The sequence below is a fragment of the Fulmarus glacialis genome, unplaced genomic scaffold, assembly GCF_000690835.1.
Source record: "Fulmarus glacialis isolate BGI_N327 unplaced genomic scaffold, ASM69083v1 scaffold42113, whole genome shotgun sequence".
Taxonomy (NCBI): Eukaryota; Metazoa; Chordata; class Aves; order Procellariiformes; family Procellariidae; genus Fulmarus; species Fulmarus glacialis.
Genome location: NW_009203107.1, coordinates 21,499 through 37,033, shown reverse-complemented (window position 1 = coordinate 37,033; position 15,535 = coordinate 21,499). Strand labels below are relative to the sequence as shown.

General features: G+C 38.0%; 1 protein-coding gene across 1 annotated transcript in view; it reads right to left on the bottom strand.

Moving 5' to 3' along the window:
• Positions 1-229: 229 nt before the first annotated feature.
• Positions 230-15,535, bottom strand: part of TRIM33 (tripartite motif containing 33) — a 29,586-nt gene continuing 14,280 nt past the window's right edge. The window contains exons 7-20 of the mRNA XM_009574522.1: positions 15,019-15,165; positions 14,371-14,488; positions 12,038-12,282; positions 11,625-11,789; positions 10,587-10,787; positions 8,421-8,553; positions 7,387-7,450; positions 6,927-7,086; positions 5,492-5,838; positions 4,875-4,998; positions 3,757-3,831; positions 2,985-3,137; positions 1,118-1,168; positions 230-1,035 (exon numbers count right to left, since the gene is read on the bottom strand). Coding sequence (XP_009572817.1) covers positions 823-1,035; positions 1,118-1,168; positions 2,985-3,137; positions 3,757-3,831; positions 4,875-4,998; positions 5,492-5,838; positions 6,927-7,086; positions 7,387-7,450; positions 8,421-8,553; positions 10,587-10,787; positions 11,625-11,789; positions 12,038-12,282; positions 14,371-14,488; positions 15,019-15,165 — 2,196 coding nt within the window. The 3' untranslated portion in view covers positions 230-822. The remainder of the gene's footprint in view (positions 1,036-1,117; positions 1,169-2,984; positions 3,138-3,756; positions 3,832-4,874; positions 4,999-5,491; positions 5,839-6,926; positions 7,087-7,386; positions 7,451-8,420; positions 8,554-10,586; positions 10,788-11,624; positions 11,790-12,037; positions 12,283-14,370; positions 14,489-15,018; positions 15,166-15,535) is intronic.

Sequence of the window (15,535 nt, the reverse complement as noted above, 5' to 3'; positions counted from 1 at the left end):
TATTTTAAGTACAGAAAATTAGACAATGAATACTGGAGATAACATTCTGCCTCATTAGGGGGATCAGGGACAGACGACACAATGCTAAGATTTCTGCCATGAACGCCATTAAAATGTTCTGTGTACAGGATTCATAATAAATATACCTAGCCCTACTGAAAAGAGATTTTGCCATCAGTTTAGTCTTTCATCTGTCAAGAACTCACACTCCTGCGCTTGCCAATTCAGAACAGTTTAATGATTTTTTTTTCCTTTTGCTATACATAAAATGTAGTAAAGAAAGTCAAATTTAGATAATTGGATCAACACAGAAGATCAGTTATTCACAATACCGCTTAAATGAGATGATAAAAGCAATGACCAACACGCACTTAAGTTCACACAAAGAGGGGATTTCAGGAACATTGCTTACAGTTTACACTGCAGTCCAGCATGAATGCAAGATACAGTAACTGTATTGGTCCAGTCCTGCAGAACATTCTACTAAGGAGTCTTATCTGTACATGGAACATCTCCTATCAGATCTGCTTCTCTTCAACATTCATCCACCTCTACCTGTGAGACCAGGATGAGTGTGTCCCCTCAATCAGGAAAAGAAAGAATATAGCAAATAATCAAGGAAAAAAAAAAACCCACCAAAAATTTACAATACAGTTTTTTTCCCCTTTTGATGAGAATGCTTTTCTGTACAAGTGTTTTTTGTAATCTAATACTGTTTAAAAAGCTATCAGCTTCTTCAAGATGGCCACTGTAGGCATGATAATATTCCAGGAACACTTAAATAACAGTTTTTACAATAAGTTTTAGGTCCGTATCATTAGATTACTTTATATGCACTGGTCTCTCATCTGATTTTAGGCGTTTTCTACGTGGCTGTATAAAATCTTCATCGGAGTCCTCAGTTATTTCACCATCATCCTCTTCCTGCTCAAATTCAGGCAAAGGCTGGAAGGTCCTGTCTGGGTAGATCTCTGTAAGTTTATCTTCAAAGTATAATGCAACTGCCTTCCCTGCCTGCGCTACTTCTGAATCAGCCTGTAAATAAAAGAAGACAGGAATATTCACCTGTTGGAAATGCACATCCCTTCACCAAGTGTGCATGGTCTGAAACGCTTACCTTCAAATTAATCTCTTGTGTTTCTGCATAAACTTGAACAACTTTCATCATCTAAAAAGGATACCAGAGTCAAAAAAAATGAAATTATAATCCTTTCTAAAGTTATGAGATTGCATAGGATTGGATGACTAAAGTCAGCCATAACAACAAAACAGTTTGTTATGGACTACACCTCTTTAGTTCTCAAACTTAGCGGAAGCAGGTTTAAAACAGTCTTAGGAGGGTGACATGAGGTAAATAAACCTTCAACAAAACACAGAACTTTTTTACAAATAAGTATCTCCCAGTCATTTTCAAAACTGCGCTCTACTCATGACTGCTTTCTTCATTATAAATTTTAGTTGCCTGGACATTATTGTGGAAAAGTCTCACTTTAGAGAGAAGTGCTCCATGAGACTACTTTCTTGGGGGCCTTACCCCACTTTGATTTCTATTTTTTAAAAGCATATGGCTTAGAGGCACTAGACATGATGCTATTATGAGAGGTCAGGGTGACTCATCTCTTGCCATGAGCCAGCATTTCAAACAGCGAGACAAGTCTGAAACACCTTTTTTAAAAAAAAAACAAAAAAACAAAACAAAAAAACAACCCCACAAAACACAAAACAAAATACATCCATCAGTCCTTGCTCCCTTGTTTTACTCTTGTCCCTAAGAGCTGCAGCATGTTCTCCTCTACAGTAGATGCTTCATTAATTCCCTTGATTGAGAAGTTCACATAATTGCAACTTCTTCCACAGTGCTCATTAACCTCCACCTAATATAGAGACATAAGGGAGTCGGGGATGTCAAAGTCCCAAATGCTTGTGAGCTTTTAAAGCATTACATCATTAACCTTGATTTTTACTAGTGGATTTGTGAAACAGTTGAGATTTTAATTGTAGGTTTCTGTACTTCCTTCAATTGACGTCTTCACAGAGCCAGAAATGCAGCCCAAACACTGCAAAACTCAGATTACATTTTACAGGAAAACATTGGCTGGTTTATGCATTTCTAAGGTCAGAAGAAAGCCATTCCCTGCGATGCCTTCTCCCCAGGGCTTTTTGTCATCCTTGCTTTAAGGCATCTCAGAAATGAGGATACCCTCTTATCTTAGCTCCTGTCCTGTTTCAGCACAATACCACAACTTTCTTTGATAATCAGAATATTTTTTCCATTGCTCCACCTCGTAAGAACACTTAGGTAATTTATCTCCCCAAATCACGTTTCACATGTAAGGTGCAAATATTTTATTATCAGATGGGTTCACTGCAAAGTAAGTCAACTTTCCACATTCATCAAAAATCCATACAAAAGTTATCTATTGAAAACTGATTTTTGTGAGAGCCCAACTACCCATGAGCTAAAGCACTAAGCTTAATACTAGCCATAACGAACACAATGCTTTTCTGGATTCAGCCTGCATGAGGTGCTAGAACCAGTAGAATATTCTTCAGAAAGGCACTTTTCCTCAGTAGAGGAAGTTTCCTCAATAGAGGTCTACCATGTTTCATAAGTGTAAGAACAATTATCTGTATAGCTTGAGACAGTTTTAAGGACTGCTTGATTGTCTTTATTACCTAAGCACTTCTACAATCTATTCGATGTACAGTAACAAGGTCACCCTGCTTTTCAGTCATATATCCATACCAGTGAATGCACTTTAAAAAGTTCCCTCTGTTAAAGCCTGATCTCCCCATTTAGCTAAAACTGAGAGGTAGTTCTGTGACTACATTTGTTTTGTTCGTTTTTTAAATGTCTGATTCAGCATCTGCTCCATAAGCAGAAGTTACGATTGGAAGCAAAGCCTTTAATTGGAGAAGCTGCACAACCATGTTGAAATAAATCTTAATCTAAAAAAATGTATACAGATTGGAAGTTAACATACTTCATTAAACCTTTCACAGTTCTTGAAGATCAACCGGACATCTGCCACAAAATCCTCAGGAGTCTGGTAGTGTTGGGAATGCTTCTTTTGCAGTTTCTTTTTCACCGTAGATAAATCCATTGGTTTCTTTATAATTTTATAGTAGTTTGGTATCTGTAAAAAACAAACAGTGATTTATCACTACAATGACTACATAGTTCACAGAAGCAGTTGAATTTCTTCACTTATCAAAATATCAATCAGCTAATCTTGTCATGCACTGTATGCATGTTCAGCAAGTGAGAACAATTTCCTTTCCTCTAACTGTTTAAGAAGTTCTTTCTAACCTTCAGTGTCTATCATAGCACAGCAATGCTTTTCATTATAGTTACTTCTTTTACAGCTGAAAACAGATGAGTCAAAGCAGTTTCTTTCCTCCTTTCATTTAAAAGATTGTCAAAAAAAAAAAAAACCAAACCAAAACCCTCTCCTAAAGCATTTTGAATTTCACAGGTATCCTGAGACATCCTCTTCCAAATCAACAACTGCTAATTGAAAGTATTTTTAAATATCTGGGTTTGAGACTGGGAGTAGAGCCTCTGCATGGAGAAGCTACAGAATCAGCTTCTGTCTCTCTCAGAATCATGAAATACCGGATGACCGTCAGAAGTTTTAGATTGATCAAGGGGGACATGCTTCAAGTAAAAGCAGTCAGTTCTTCCCGAACTCAGCTCTAGACTTTTAGAGATGTTATGTCAAAAACAAATCACAAACTATTTTTCAGGAGACTCACCGAGGCTGGGACTGGCTCTTGAAATTCAATGCTCAGCTCATGACAATACAGGTAAAGCAGGAGACGTTCACATTTCTTACAAAGAAATAAACAGCTTCACATTAATATCCTTAATTTATCCTCAGCCCAGAAGTTCGTATCTCCCTATTTTAAATAGGTTTGTACTTTAGCAGCTTAGTACTAGAAAATTTAAATGCAATCCCCACAAGCTTAATTATAAAATGTAAAGTTCTTAGAAGGGCATTGTTGAGAGGGTAGACCACCACCTTACTGTTCACATAGCAGAAATACACTCCTTTTTTGCTTCCTTCTTCCTAAACAAAAGCCTAGGGCTAAAGTCAAACATGAAGAGGCACGCTAATATACAGTCAAATTAAAAAAAAAAAAAAAAAAAAAAAAAAAAAGACAAACTACAACTGCTTTTGTCCAACCGTAACTGCATTGCATGTAACAGAAAAGGATTGAGTTGCAGACTTTTATTCTTTTCCCCACAAGACAAAATTAAACAATTTGAAACCAGAACCAGAGTTTCTATGAATTCCCTGTTGAAATATTTTTGGCTTTTGGAAAGGCTTTTGTTTGTAATTCCTTTGGAGGAATTTGATTTGATTATACTCTTAACACTTTATGCACAGGCTGATTGATAAAGCTAAAAATAATTCTGACTGTCAAGGTCATTACACCTTCCACAAGAATCCACCTAAATACTTCTAGCACCTCTCACAGCATGAACTTAACACACCAAACTTACATAACTATTTTATGAAGGTTGTATCAATGTTAAATGCAAAGAACTTCTAATTAAGAACACTGAAGAGATTAATGCATGTTAAAGGATGCATTTAAATACAGAATATGTGTTTACATGCAAGTTTTAGCTACTAGATGGTTGCAGTCCCAATGTAATGAAGCACTCCCACATACATAGTCAGCAACACATGGATATGTGGTCACAGCAAGAAAAATCTCATTACTCATTTCAAGGTTTTTTTGCAAAAGCCACAACTATATTTAATTTGCTGCAGCCACAGCAAAAACATCTTCAAGAAACAATGGGGGATAGCTAATGTGAGAAAGACTTTTCCTAGGAAACCAATTCCTACAGATTTGAGACATACCCTTTGGTCCACAGGACTCAGGCCTTGTGCTGTTTTGCCTTTCTTGCTGTGTTGTGAATTGTCACAATCATATTCTACTTCTGGTTTGCTCAAATCTCTGCAGAATGTACATATCCACTCTCCACTAAACAAAAATAAACACAATTATTCCAGATATCCAGGGACAAAGTCTCATCAGTGATGACTACAAAGATTTTTTCATTAGCTCTTACAGATTCACATTGCACTGTAGTAAAGACTTGGATATCCAAAGATAAGGAATAACCCTTAATGCTCAAGATAATTCTACCAGTCAAGGCCATTTTTCCTGCCCTCATATTCTTCTCCCAAGTATGTTCTAATAATTTACAACACCTTTCTCACCATGACTTTAAAATGAACTTTACATAACAGAAGCACTCTTTGAGAGACCATGTATTTATCAGATAAACATTGACCAGTTACAGGCAAAACAATTCAGGCAGGCCTTTGAAATTTCAGATTTTTTTACTGACAAGAAATCATCCAGAACTAGCTAATGTTGAGGATGAAACACCAGTTTTGGTACTGTGTTGAAATCTACCATATGAACGAGACCACGGAGCTGTTCTCAGGAACCATTACACGGTTTCTGGTACCTTGGAAAGCTGAGGAGTGTTGGTACGTGACAAGTCAGGTGAAACACCTTTGGGCACTTTTCACAACATAATAGATCCCCTCCATTTTGGCATACAGCACACCAGTCTTCATTTGGATCATCATCTTTGTTATTGCCCTCTCCTCCAATTCTAGCTGATCGGTGCATTAGACTCCGCACTGGAGATTTTCCATTTACAAGGCTATGTCCAGACTGTTTGCAACTTTCACTTAAATCTGCTGGTTCAGTTTTCACATGATTTTCAAGACTTCCTAATGCTTCTAATTCACTTTCCAGATGCAAGTTAGTGGATAGCGGTGGTGTCAAGCTGCTCTCAGGACTGCTAAGCTGAAATGAAAGTAGCACATGAAAATCAGAGAGTCAATTTTACAAGGGCATCTTTCTTCATATGTTGGAAGTCAAAAGCCATCCACCATTTAAAGGTACTATACTCAATTCCCAAAATACGTGGCAAATCTTTATGAAGACCTGAGTTGCATACAGTATTGAAAACTACTTTTTCACAAGTTTGTCCTTGCAAGAACAGACTCATTTCTACTGATATATAACATGATAAACAAACTTTCAAACCAAACACACTGATAAATTGTTAAAAATATACCTTCACTGTCATTAGGAAAAATCCTCAAAACCATCACCCTGCTCCTTGCACACAATCCTATTAAATCAAGCATAGCTGGGAAACTCTGAAAAATATTCACTTGCATAAATATTTTATTTATGCTCTGGCATAAGAACTTTTGACTGATTGGAAGATTTCTCAATGTAATTACACATGTATGAATGTTCAGGAGCTACTAACAATGGGTGACTTACAGCTTTTATTAGTTAGGGATTAAAAGCAGCAAACACTACGCTGCTGGGGGTATTTCACTTTAATAGCTAAAGATAAAATTTACATGACAGACTATCCTGTGCTTGGCAGAGCATAGTATTAAAGGATATAATGAAGTCCTCAACATGGACCAAACTGATATTAAGTTCTGTTTTCTGTTGGACTACTTTCAACGCATAACTGCCTATCATAATACATAAAACTGAGAAGGACTGGGTGTGTTTTGCATCCACACCACTAGGTGAAGTCCTGTGCATATCAGGAAAGGAAATGTCTCTCATCATTTAATGTTTATTTGTTCAACATAAGCCAGCAAGCTACTGTCCAAGTCCCATTGCCAACTCATTGGTACCTACCCCAGTAATGAGCAGTCTTAGCAATATTACAAAAACAGACAGCTCAGCATTTGAGCTGGCCCACACTTAAAGTTCAGACGTACTGCCAGGGAGCAAACTACCTCCCAATCTTCAGGGCTGTTAACAGAATATGAGGCTTAAGAGTAAGATTGCTTTATTATTTGTAAATTCTTAAACATGCTGCCAGGAAAACCATAACATACTGTTGCACAAACTAACTTTACCATGCAAGCACTCCTCCTGCCATCCTCTGTTTTTTCCTGTTTTACTGTTCCTGAGAAACTGCATATCTCTTCCTCTGTCCCTGGCTCTTGCTTGACTTTCACTTGGTCAGACTTGAAGTTAACGCTAGTTTTCTCAGCAGTTCTGCCCGAGGAGCCACAGCTAGAAAGAGACCAGCATATAAATAAAAGGAAAACTCATCAGAGCAAAGAAATTTAAGCAACTGTTTCCTGAATGATTTCAAAGGCAAAGCATGTCAGAACATTTACAAGATAGCTCAAGTTTACAAGACAGCAGGGAATCATAGTGAAGGAAGAAAAAAAAAAAAATCTTCTTCATGTAAGCATTCTTCCATTACTGGATCACAGTTATATCAAAGCCCTATTGACCCACTGCCAATTCATTTTTTGAATTCTTCATGTCTGATTCTTCAGTCTGGCAGTGTTAACATAACAGACTCACCTTCCTCTGCTACCTGTGCTGGAGGTACTAGGTGGCCTCACAGGAGTGTGGGAGTTCGATAAACCTGCAAAGAAGCAGCGTAGAAATTGACTTGGAACAAATTTACATTCTGCAGTAAAAAAAATGACTAGTGTTGAGTAATGCCAGAAGTGCTGCCAGAATATCCTAATTTAATAATTCACATAAGGCAGCTGCCCTCTCAGTCATTTGATCGGAACAAAGGTCTAGCACACCACACTAAATAAGAAAACACAGGCAACTCACCGTTGTTAGAGTCCCAATAATTATTTCACCTAATCTAGACAGTGCTATAGCCCTCAGCCCATTAAGTTGCAAATTTTATCCACTGACATCCACCAATAAATTCAAGAAAAGCAGACTCTGTATGTTTTGCATGCAGGTTTTGAGAAACATAGTAAGTTTCACTGCTGCAACCATTCATTCACAGAATCTTACAATAATCTTGCAGAGAGAAGACTAAGAGAAACACATCAAATGACTGAAATCAGCTTCTTACTAATAGAAACGGACATTTTCTATGTTTAAATAACTCAACATTAGGTACTGGTGACTTAATTTGTTCACATGCATAACGAAAGCTCTATCATCAATTGGCTATACTTAGAATGACCTTGCTCAAATGATTGTTGGGTGTAAGTACTTCTGTGACTAAGCTATCCTATAAGCTTACTTCCCAAACCCCAGAACGGTCTAGCCAGTTATCATTTGGGGGCAATAACTGAACTATGTCCTCTGATGCACAAAAAAACAGGATTGTGGTAACACAGGACAAAAATATAGTCTATACATGTACCTGGAATACAGCATTCATGTGCTGGCAGTTTGTTACTATAAAGATATTTCTGAAGGAGGGTAAAAATTAAATTTCCAGAAGAATTTATTTCTGAGCAAAATAAATTTTAAACAAAATATCACTTCCCTTTTGGCAGGAAACGGTAAGTAATTATTTTCAACTTAAATACCAGAAATACCTATTACTTTCAAGAATCACTAGAAATACCCATCACATTTACCTGATGACCCTGGAGATAGAGCTGAAGGTCCTGGGGAGGGATTCATGGTACTTGTAGGTTGTGGGGGTAGGTGGCTGCCTGTAATGTATCTACTTAGAAGGTTATCTAAATTACTTGAACCAGCATCTTCAAGCTAAGAAGCAAAAACAAAAATCTGAATCAGAGAGGCCTAATTAAAGTTTCTTAATAGTTCTATATCTTTAAACTGTGATCAGTATCTTTACCAGAATTGTTCACTACCCCTTCAAGGATTCAGAACATCAGCAAGCATTTTTATCAGTTTCACACAGAGATCAGTCTTTCAAAACAGAAACCCAGTCAGAAACTTAAAGTAAGATTTTTCAAAAGCTCATAGCTTTTTCAAAAGGTCATAGGCTGCACTTACTCTAGGTCATTCCAAACTTTTTGGTTCCCAGATGTTCAGTATGTTAGTCATACAAATGGTGTTAGTCATATGAACTACCAGATTACTAATGTTGCAAGAGTTATTCCACAATTAAGATATTAAGGGAAACCATGAACTTGTTTTTCCTTAGCATGATGTGAAATCTTCCTCCCATTCACTTTTTACAGATTTTAGTATCTATTAAAAACAAGGAAACAGGTACCCTATTACTTTAACTGCTTAAAGCTATTAACTGCAAGACAGCATAATTGCAAATAACGTGTTTGAAACACATTGCATTCAAAGCAGGTTTTTATGACTGTGCAAGCACCTTAAAAGACTAATAGCTTCCTGTCCAACTCTTTCATCAACTAAAATCCGCAACAGCTATTACATGAACAGGTATAAAAAAGAGCATGTTAACAGAATCCTGCATTTTCAGTGCACCTAGAAGTTGCATGTTTATGTTTTAGACTATCCCACTAACAACTATTTCTAACTTAGTGTATCATGAACTTTAGCCACGTACAGCTGAATCAGTCATAACCAGTTATACTTATGTTTTGTTCTAATGACTAAACAAAGCTTCAGCACTGCAGATTGATCACATTCAGAGATGTGATCCTTTTTTCCCCACTATTCTTACGTTAGCAAATTACCTGCAGCCTCATGAGAAAGATGAACATACAACCCTTGAACATGACTCTCTACAGATGAAGAGTTAAAAAGTTGCTATTGGTATTACAGCGGACCATCTGCTTGGATAAAATTTAGGTTTTGTTTCTAAGGCGATTGTTTCCTGTATCATGACCGAATCTCCCATGCTTTACATAGGCATTTCAATGTAAACATCCTGTTCTCAAGATGAAGCCATCATCCTACCCTCCCTGGCCTCCCAAACACTCCTGCAGAAAATGTATTACTTTTACTTTCTTTGCCTCCACTCATACACTAAATTATGCTTCTGATCTCTCCAAATCAGCTTGACTTCATCAAAATCTACCTCAGCTTGTGTGCAGTACTATCCACTGCAAAGAACACAGGGCATGCTCTGCAGTTCCAAGTCAGTGAGTACCAATAACGTGCAGATGAAGTGAAAACTACAGAAGCAGCAACAGTCATACCCAGTGCAAGAAAGAATTTCCAGGCAGACAGCACCACAGCTCAAGATTAATCGCGGATGCCAGCTTAAGTGTTCTGCAGCACCTTCCAGGATGCAATGCTAATGTAAACGCTGGCCTTTTGCATACAAGGAAATGATTACAGCCACACTACTGGGGTACAGAGGAAATGTGAGGAGAGAGAAAAGTAGGGCAGCAGGACACCTTTTCTCTGTACTTCCTGCATTTGACTGTTACGTTTAGGAACATCACAGAGAAGTGCCAGGCAACTTTAACTGAGAATATATCACCATTCAGGGCATTCAACGTACATAACTATTCAACTATTTCTGGTGGTATCCTCCCATATGATAGTCTTGTGGAAGAAAGGAAGTGAACACTGTACGTGGGATTAACTAATCTAAGCATCAATTTTACTATAGAACAGCCATTAAATACTGATTACTCTAAAGGTTAACACAGGCTGAGCAGGTCAGCCCTATATAGTGAAAATAGTTGCATGCCCAAGTCAAGGACTGAAAATTTTGACTCTTTGACTTTAAATGATAACTAACTATACCATTCCACAGACAAGTACCAGTATCCAAATAAAAAAGATACAGAAAGGAAAGCAGATCATTACTTTACCCACAGCATAAGCGCCTCATCTTCTCCACTGACCTGGATGGGTGGGATGTCTGGCAGGGAAGGTAAATTCTCTGGGTTTGTTACAGAAGGAATGAGTTCGATTGCTGTAATGGACGGACTTGTTGGACCACGGTTTGCACTTGCCATTGTTGCTGTAGTAGGACTAGTTGGATTAATAGTGGTATTGTGCACAGAAACAACTGGAAAAGGCCCCGCGTGCCCAGGGTTAGAATGCTGCAGGAAAAGAGAAGAGACCATGACTGCATTACGAACAACTCAGACAACCATTGCATGTAAAATTGCAACATGTGCATTATATGATAGTCGTCAACAAAATATTGGGGGGGGAGGTGAACATATAAACTCACATTTCTATCAACGTAACCCGATAGCACTGAATGCAAAGCAATTGCTATTTTTATTTACTTGGAAACAAAAAACACTTTATGTGGCTAGATATTTAAATATACAGCACATCTTCTACCACATTATTTTCATATATATTTATATTTTCTTAAGCAATTACTTCCTCCAAAGACAACTTTAGAGTCCATACGTCTGTCTACAAACTTTTTTTTGAAAAAAGAGTAGCTGTTTCAAGCATTATAAAGTCATTTTTAGTTTTCCAGTCACATTAACATTTGTTGTCAAGAATTTTTATTCTTAATGGTATGCAGAGCTCTGCATCATGCTTCAGGTTTGAATTTAAAAACACTTTAGAATTTGGTTTCATTAAAAACCTTCAACTACATCACTTTGAACTTCACTATTCCTGACTATTCCGTAAGAAACCCAAAAGCTGAATGTCACTGAAAAGTGAAAAAGGAAGTGTTTTGTTTCCCGGAACTAAAATGCAATACAAACACTAGAATTCAGTTTCATTCTTAAGTTTGAATTCTCTTATGTTCAGCAAAAATGTCACAGTACAGTATGCAACATGAAAAAGCATACAAATGTGTGTAGCTGTGAGTTATAAGTGTTACTGATAAACACATTTAGAGCTGGAGGTATCATCTATTGTAATGAAAGTTTGGCACAATGGCACAAATGAAGCGTGTACACAGGATATACTTGTCTTTGAAGGTGAGGTTGCATCATGGAGTATTGTGGTCCATTGTGGCGTGGTATTCCTGGTATACGAGCAGCATTCTGAGCCATTCTCATCTGATGTGCTTGGAAAGCCCCACAGTTCATGTTACCCCTCTGCATGGTCTGCATGCTGATCAACCTGGGAGGCTGCAAGGGTTTTTGTTTTTTAAAATTTTTGCTTTTAACATGGAGAAAAGAAGCCAATCTCTTTCCACAGTAGTAGGTTTACTAGTTACATAAGATCAAGAAAAGCCAATAGCTGTCACATTTAAAGTATGTCAAATTTCAAAAGATTTTCACATTTATAAACTGCTTTGTAAGTTTATATTCAATAGGGCAATTTTAAGTCTCTGTGTTATGGTAAAAGGTGAAATAAGAACATACAAGATACTTACCTGCTGCTGTAAGATTTGTGGACTCGTCTGCCTGGGAACCGACCCAGCTGGCTGTCCCATCCTCATCTGCTGCAGTTGTTGATGCTTTTGTGCATACACTTGCTGTTGCATATGCTGAAGTCGAAGCTGCGCTAGATTGATTTGTCCTGGAGCTTTGTTGATGTGGTTTGTTCCTGGAGGAGCTTGTCCAACCACTACATTAGGAGTGTAACTAGGAGTTGGTTTATTTTCAATGACAAGGTTACCTAAACAAAACAAAAAAAGAACTAGTAAACAGTTAAATCTCCATCATCATCCAAAGGTTGATAAATGCAGAATATTCAGATGTTTCTAATTCAGTTTCCTCAGGGGCAGTAACAAAGCAATTTAAGTTTGAAATTTTCTTTTTAAGTCTCCATAACCATACATGAGAGAAGCAAAAAGAAAACTCAGACTACAAGAAGAAGAAGTTGCAAACCTAAAACATGACCTGTGAGGGAAGAGTGAAAGAACTGGAACTGCACAGCCTAAAATACAAGACAGGCAGACTGTTCTCTGTGTTCACAACAAACGGACAAGATGAGAAATAAAATAGGAAAAAAACCATGTTGAGCATAAAGTTTCTATACCTCAGGAAGCAAAGCCCGGGAAAAGATATTTGGGGGACAGTGAAGAGTGTCCCATCACTGAATGACTAAGAACAGGTTATACAAGCATGACACAAAACACTGCTACAAGCTAGTCCTGCCTTGATACAATGCGATGGTCCCCATTGCCTCTCTAGCTACCTCCAGTCATATTTTTAAAGGGAAAAGGCAAAATGTTGATTTTTGACTTTGAATATGTACTCATTGGAATTTGCATGTCACTTTCTATTGAGGTTGACAGTTTCTGTTCTGTCTCATATATAGCTTCCCCCACCTGCCCCGCGTTCCTAGTCAAACAACATTTGAAGCTCTGTTCTGGAAAGCCTTGCTTTTTCCTTCTCGTCTAATCTCCAAAAGTAACAGCATTCCTCAAAATTGCTTGAGGAACTGCCTATGAAGGAATAGTGACAATTTTAAACCATTACTTGCACAATGAAAAGTTTGTTTACTGTGCAAGTAAACCTTCTTGACTAAAGACAGGAACACCAAAACCTGGCTAGTGGACTTAGAGCAAGAAGCGAGTACACACGAAAACATCAGGAAGAGCTGATATTTTTATCAGATTTTCTATTAGATTTTTATCCAACAGAAAAGTTCACAAGCAAGTGCTAACAGATACCTGTGTCTCACTGGGCTCTCCCCACTCTAGCTCACTTCCCTTCTTCTCTCATTCAAAACTTGTTCTTCGAAAAGTGTAAGTGATTAGGGGATTAATATGGAAGAAAAACTGTGACACTACACCGCTGCAGGATAAGGCAGTGATAAAGAGGCTAAGATATTAAACACCTTGCATCCTTAAAAGAGCACGTTATTACTGCATCTGACTACAGCCAACAATGTGCAGTAATTGTAACTGCAAATGTCCAGTGATCCCAGCTGTCACTAAGCACTCCTGCAGAACACGAGCGCTCCAAGCGCCTATCTCACCAAGCTCCAAGCACCTATCTTACCAAGACTATTACAAACTCTTACGGTGGGTAATGCTTTAGGGCAAAGAAGGAAATAACAGCTGCACTGAGAAAAACTACTTAAGATATAAAAGGTTACAGCTATGGTGCCGTAACCTCCCGTGTGGCAGTTGCAAGCAACACACACACAGGAACAGCAGTGTATCTCCCATTATGAGGCCCTGTTTTTCTTTACCTTTATAAATGTGTCAGACATCTTAGAATACAAAACTAGTTAAATATTGCTTCTTAATTCACTTACTTTTCCAGCAATCACATGGACTGCTTGGTACTTAGCCATGAGCTTTGCTCATATCAACAGTCCTCCTAATTATGCTTGTTCATGCAACTTCCAACACACTAAGACATCTAGTATTACTCCATATGCAGCTAAATGTGAAGTTCAGATAGGCAAAACTGATTCTATTTACTTGCCAAAAAGGCTTATTCCAGGAACTGAAGCACCCATTTAGCGCTAGTGTGTTATACTATAACCATCAGAACCACTTCAAGAGGGAGAAAAAAGGCCCATTCCTAGAACCATTCCCATTGGAAACCAAAACCTGTGGAGAAAGCTTTGCTAATAGAAAGAACAGAGCAGATAAGGAGGGTAATCAGGACTGGATGGGTTATGTCAAGAGAGTTTTGGTCTTCTGCATTAAGAGATGTATTGCACTCCAACTCACTCATGCTGGATGAACACTCCCAACTCAATCTAGTTTTTCAAGTAACACAGAATAAACAAACACAATTTTCTCACCTAAATTGACGACGTTCTTTGCCCAGAACGTAGGGTCACAATGGAAGCGTATTGCTCCATTGGCAGCTGGGACAGGATCACAACGTGCCTTTAAAATATGACGTAACTGGAATGTTATCTAATGGAAAGCAAAAACAAGACTGTTGATGTCAACGAAATAAAGAATGAGAACGGTAAGAAGCGTGCATTTGCCCAGCGAGTTTAGACTGCTGGATTACCAACAAGGACTGTCAATAGCAAGTTTGGTTAGTAGCCTGGAAAGTACTCAATTCACCAGGAAAATCATCCACAATACAACTAATTTTTCACTCAACTCAGAGGATTACAGAGAAGTACTGTTACACAAATAATACTACTTCTGCAATGACTCAAGTGAAACATTGAGGTGCCTTTACAAAGCTTGACCCCATTCCTTCTACGATAATACTGTTAAGTCCTTAATTTACGAATGAAAAGTGGTGTACAAGTTGGGAAATTTATCCCATTATTACAGAAGGGGTTTTTTTGTTTTGTTTTTTTAAATGAAGCATGAACAACACATTGTCTCGTCCTTGGATATAATCTAGTGAAGCTACATGATACTTAGAAAATTCTTTTGACTAAACATTCTCTGTACTGTACAGACAAGTTAAGAGGATGCTTCCTTACCAGCCGTTTACTGTATAGCAAAGCAGTACTGCTGCCACTTGCAATAGCCCAATTAGTAAAGTTCATCACATGCTTCACTTGTCGTGAAAGACCAGTGATGTCATTTTGTTGTTGTATTAACTTCATCTGTCTCTCCTTTGTTACATTCTACAAAGAAACAAAAACTTTATTACAACGGGGGCTTCAGATTTATGAGGAGGATGTAAACCACTATCACAGTTCTTAGAGCAGAAGAAAAATGTCACAAGCAAAGCAGCTTATACTAATGCTCATTTTCAGGGTGGCTAGAACCATCAAGTCATAATTCTGTATTCCACTCTACCATTCTTCCAGGTATCAAAGTGCAGGGAAAATAGTGGGCTCAGAGAAGAGCCTCTGCTTTATCCCAGGAAAATATCAACTACTAAATCAAGACCAGTTCTCTTCCTCATGTTGCCAGAGGCATAGCAGCATGACAAAGAACTGGGAGAGCGACCCAGACTGGGGCCCAACGAAACTGCCAGCTCAGTACTGGGTG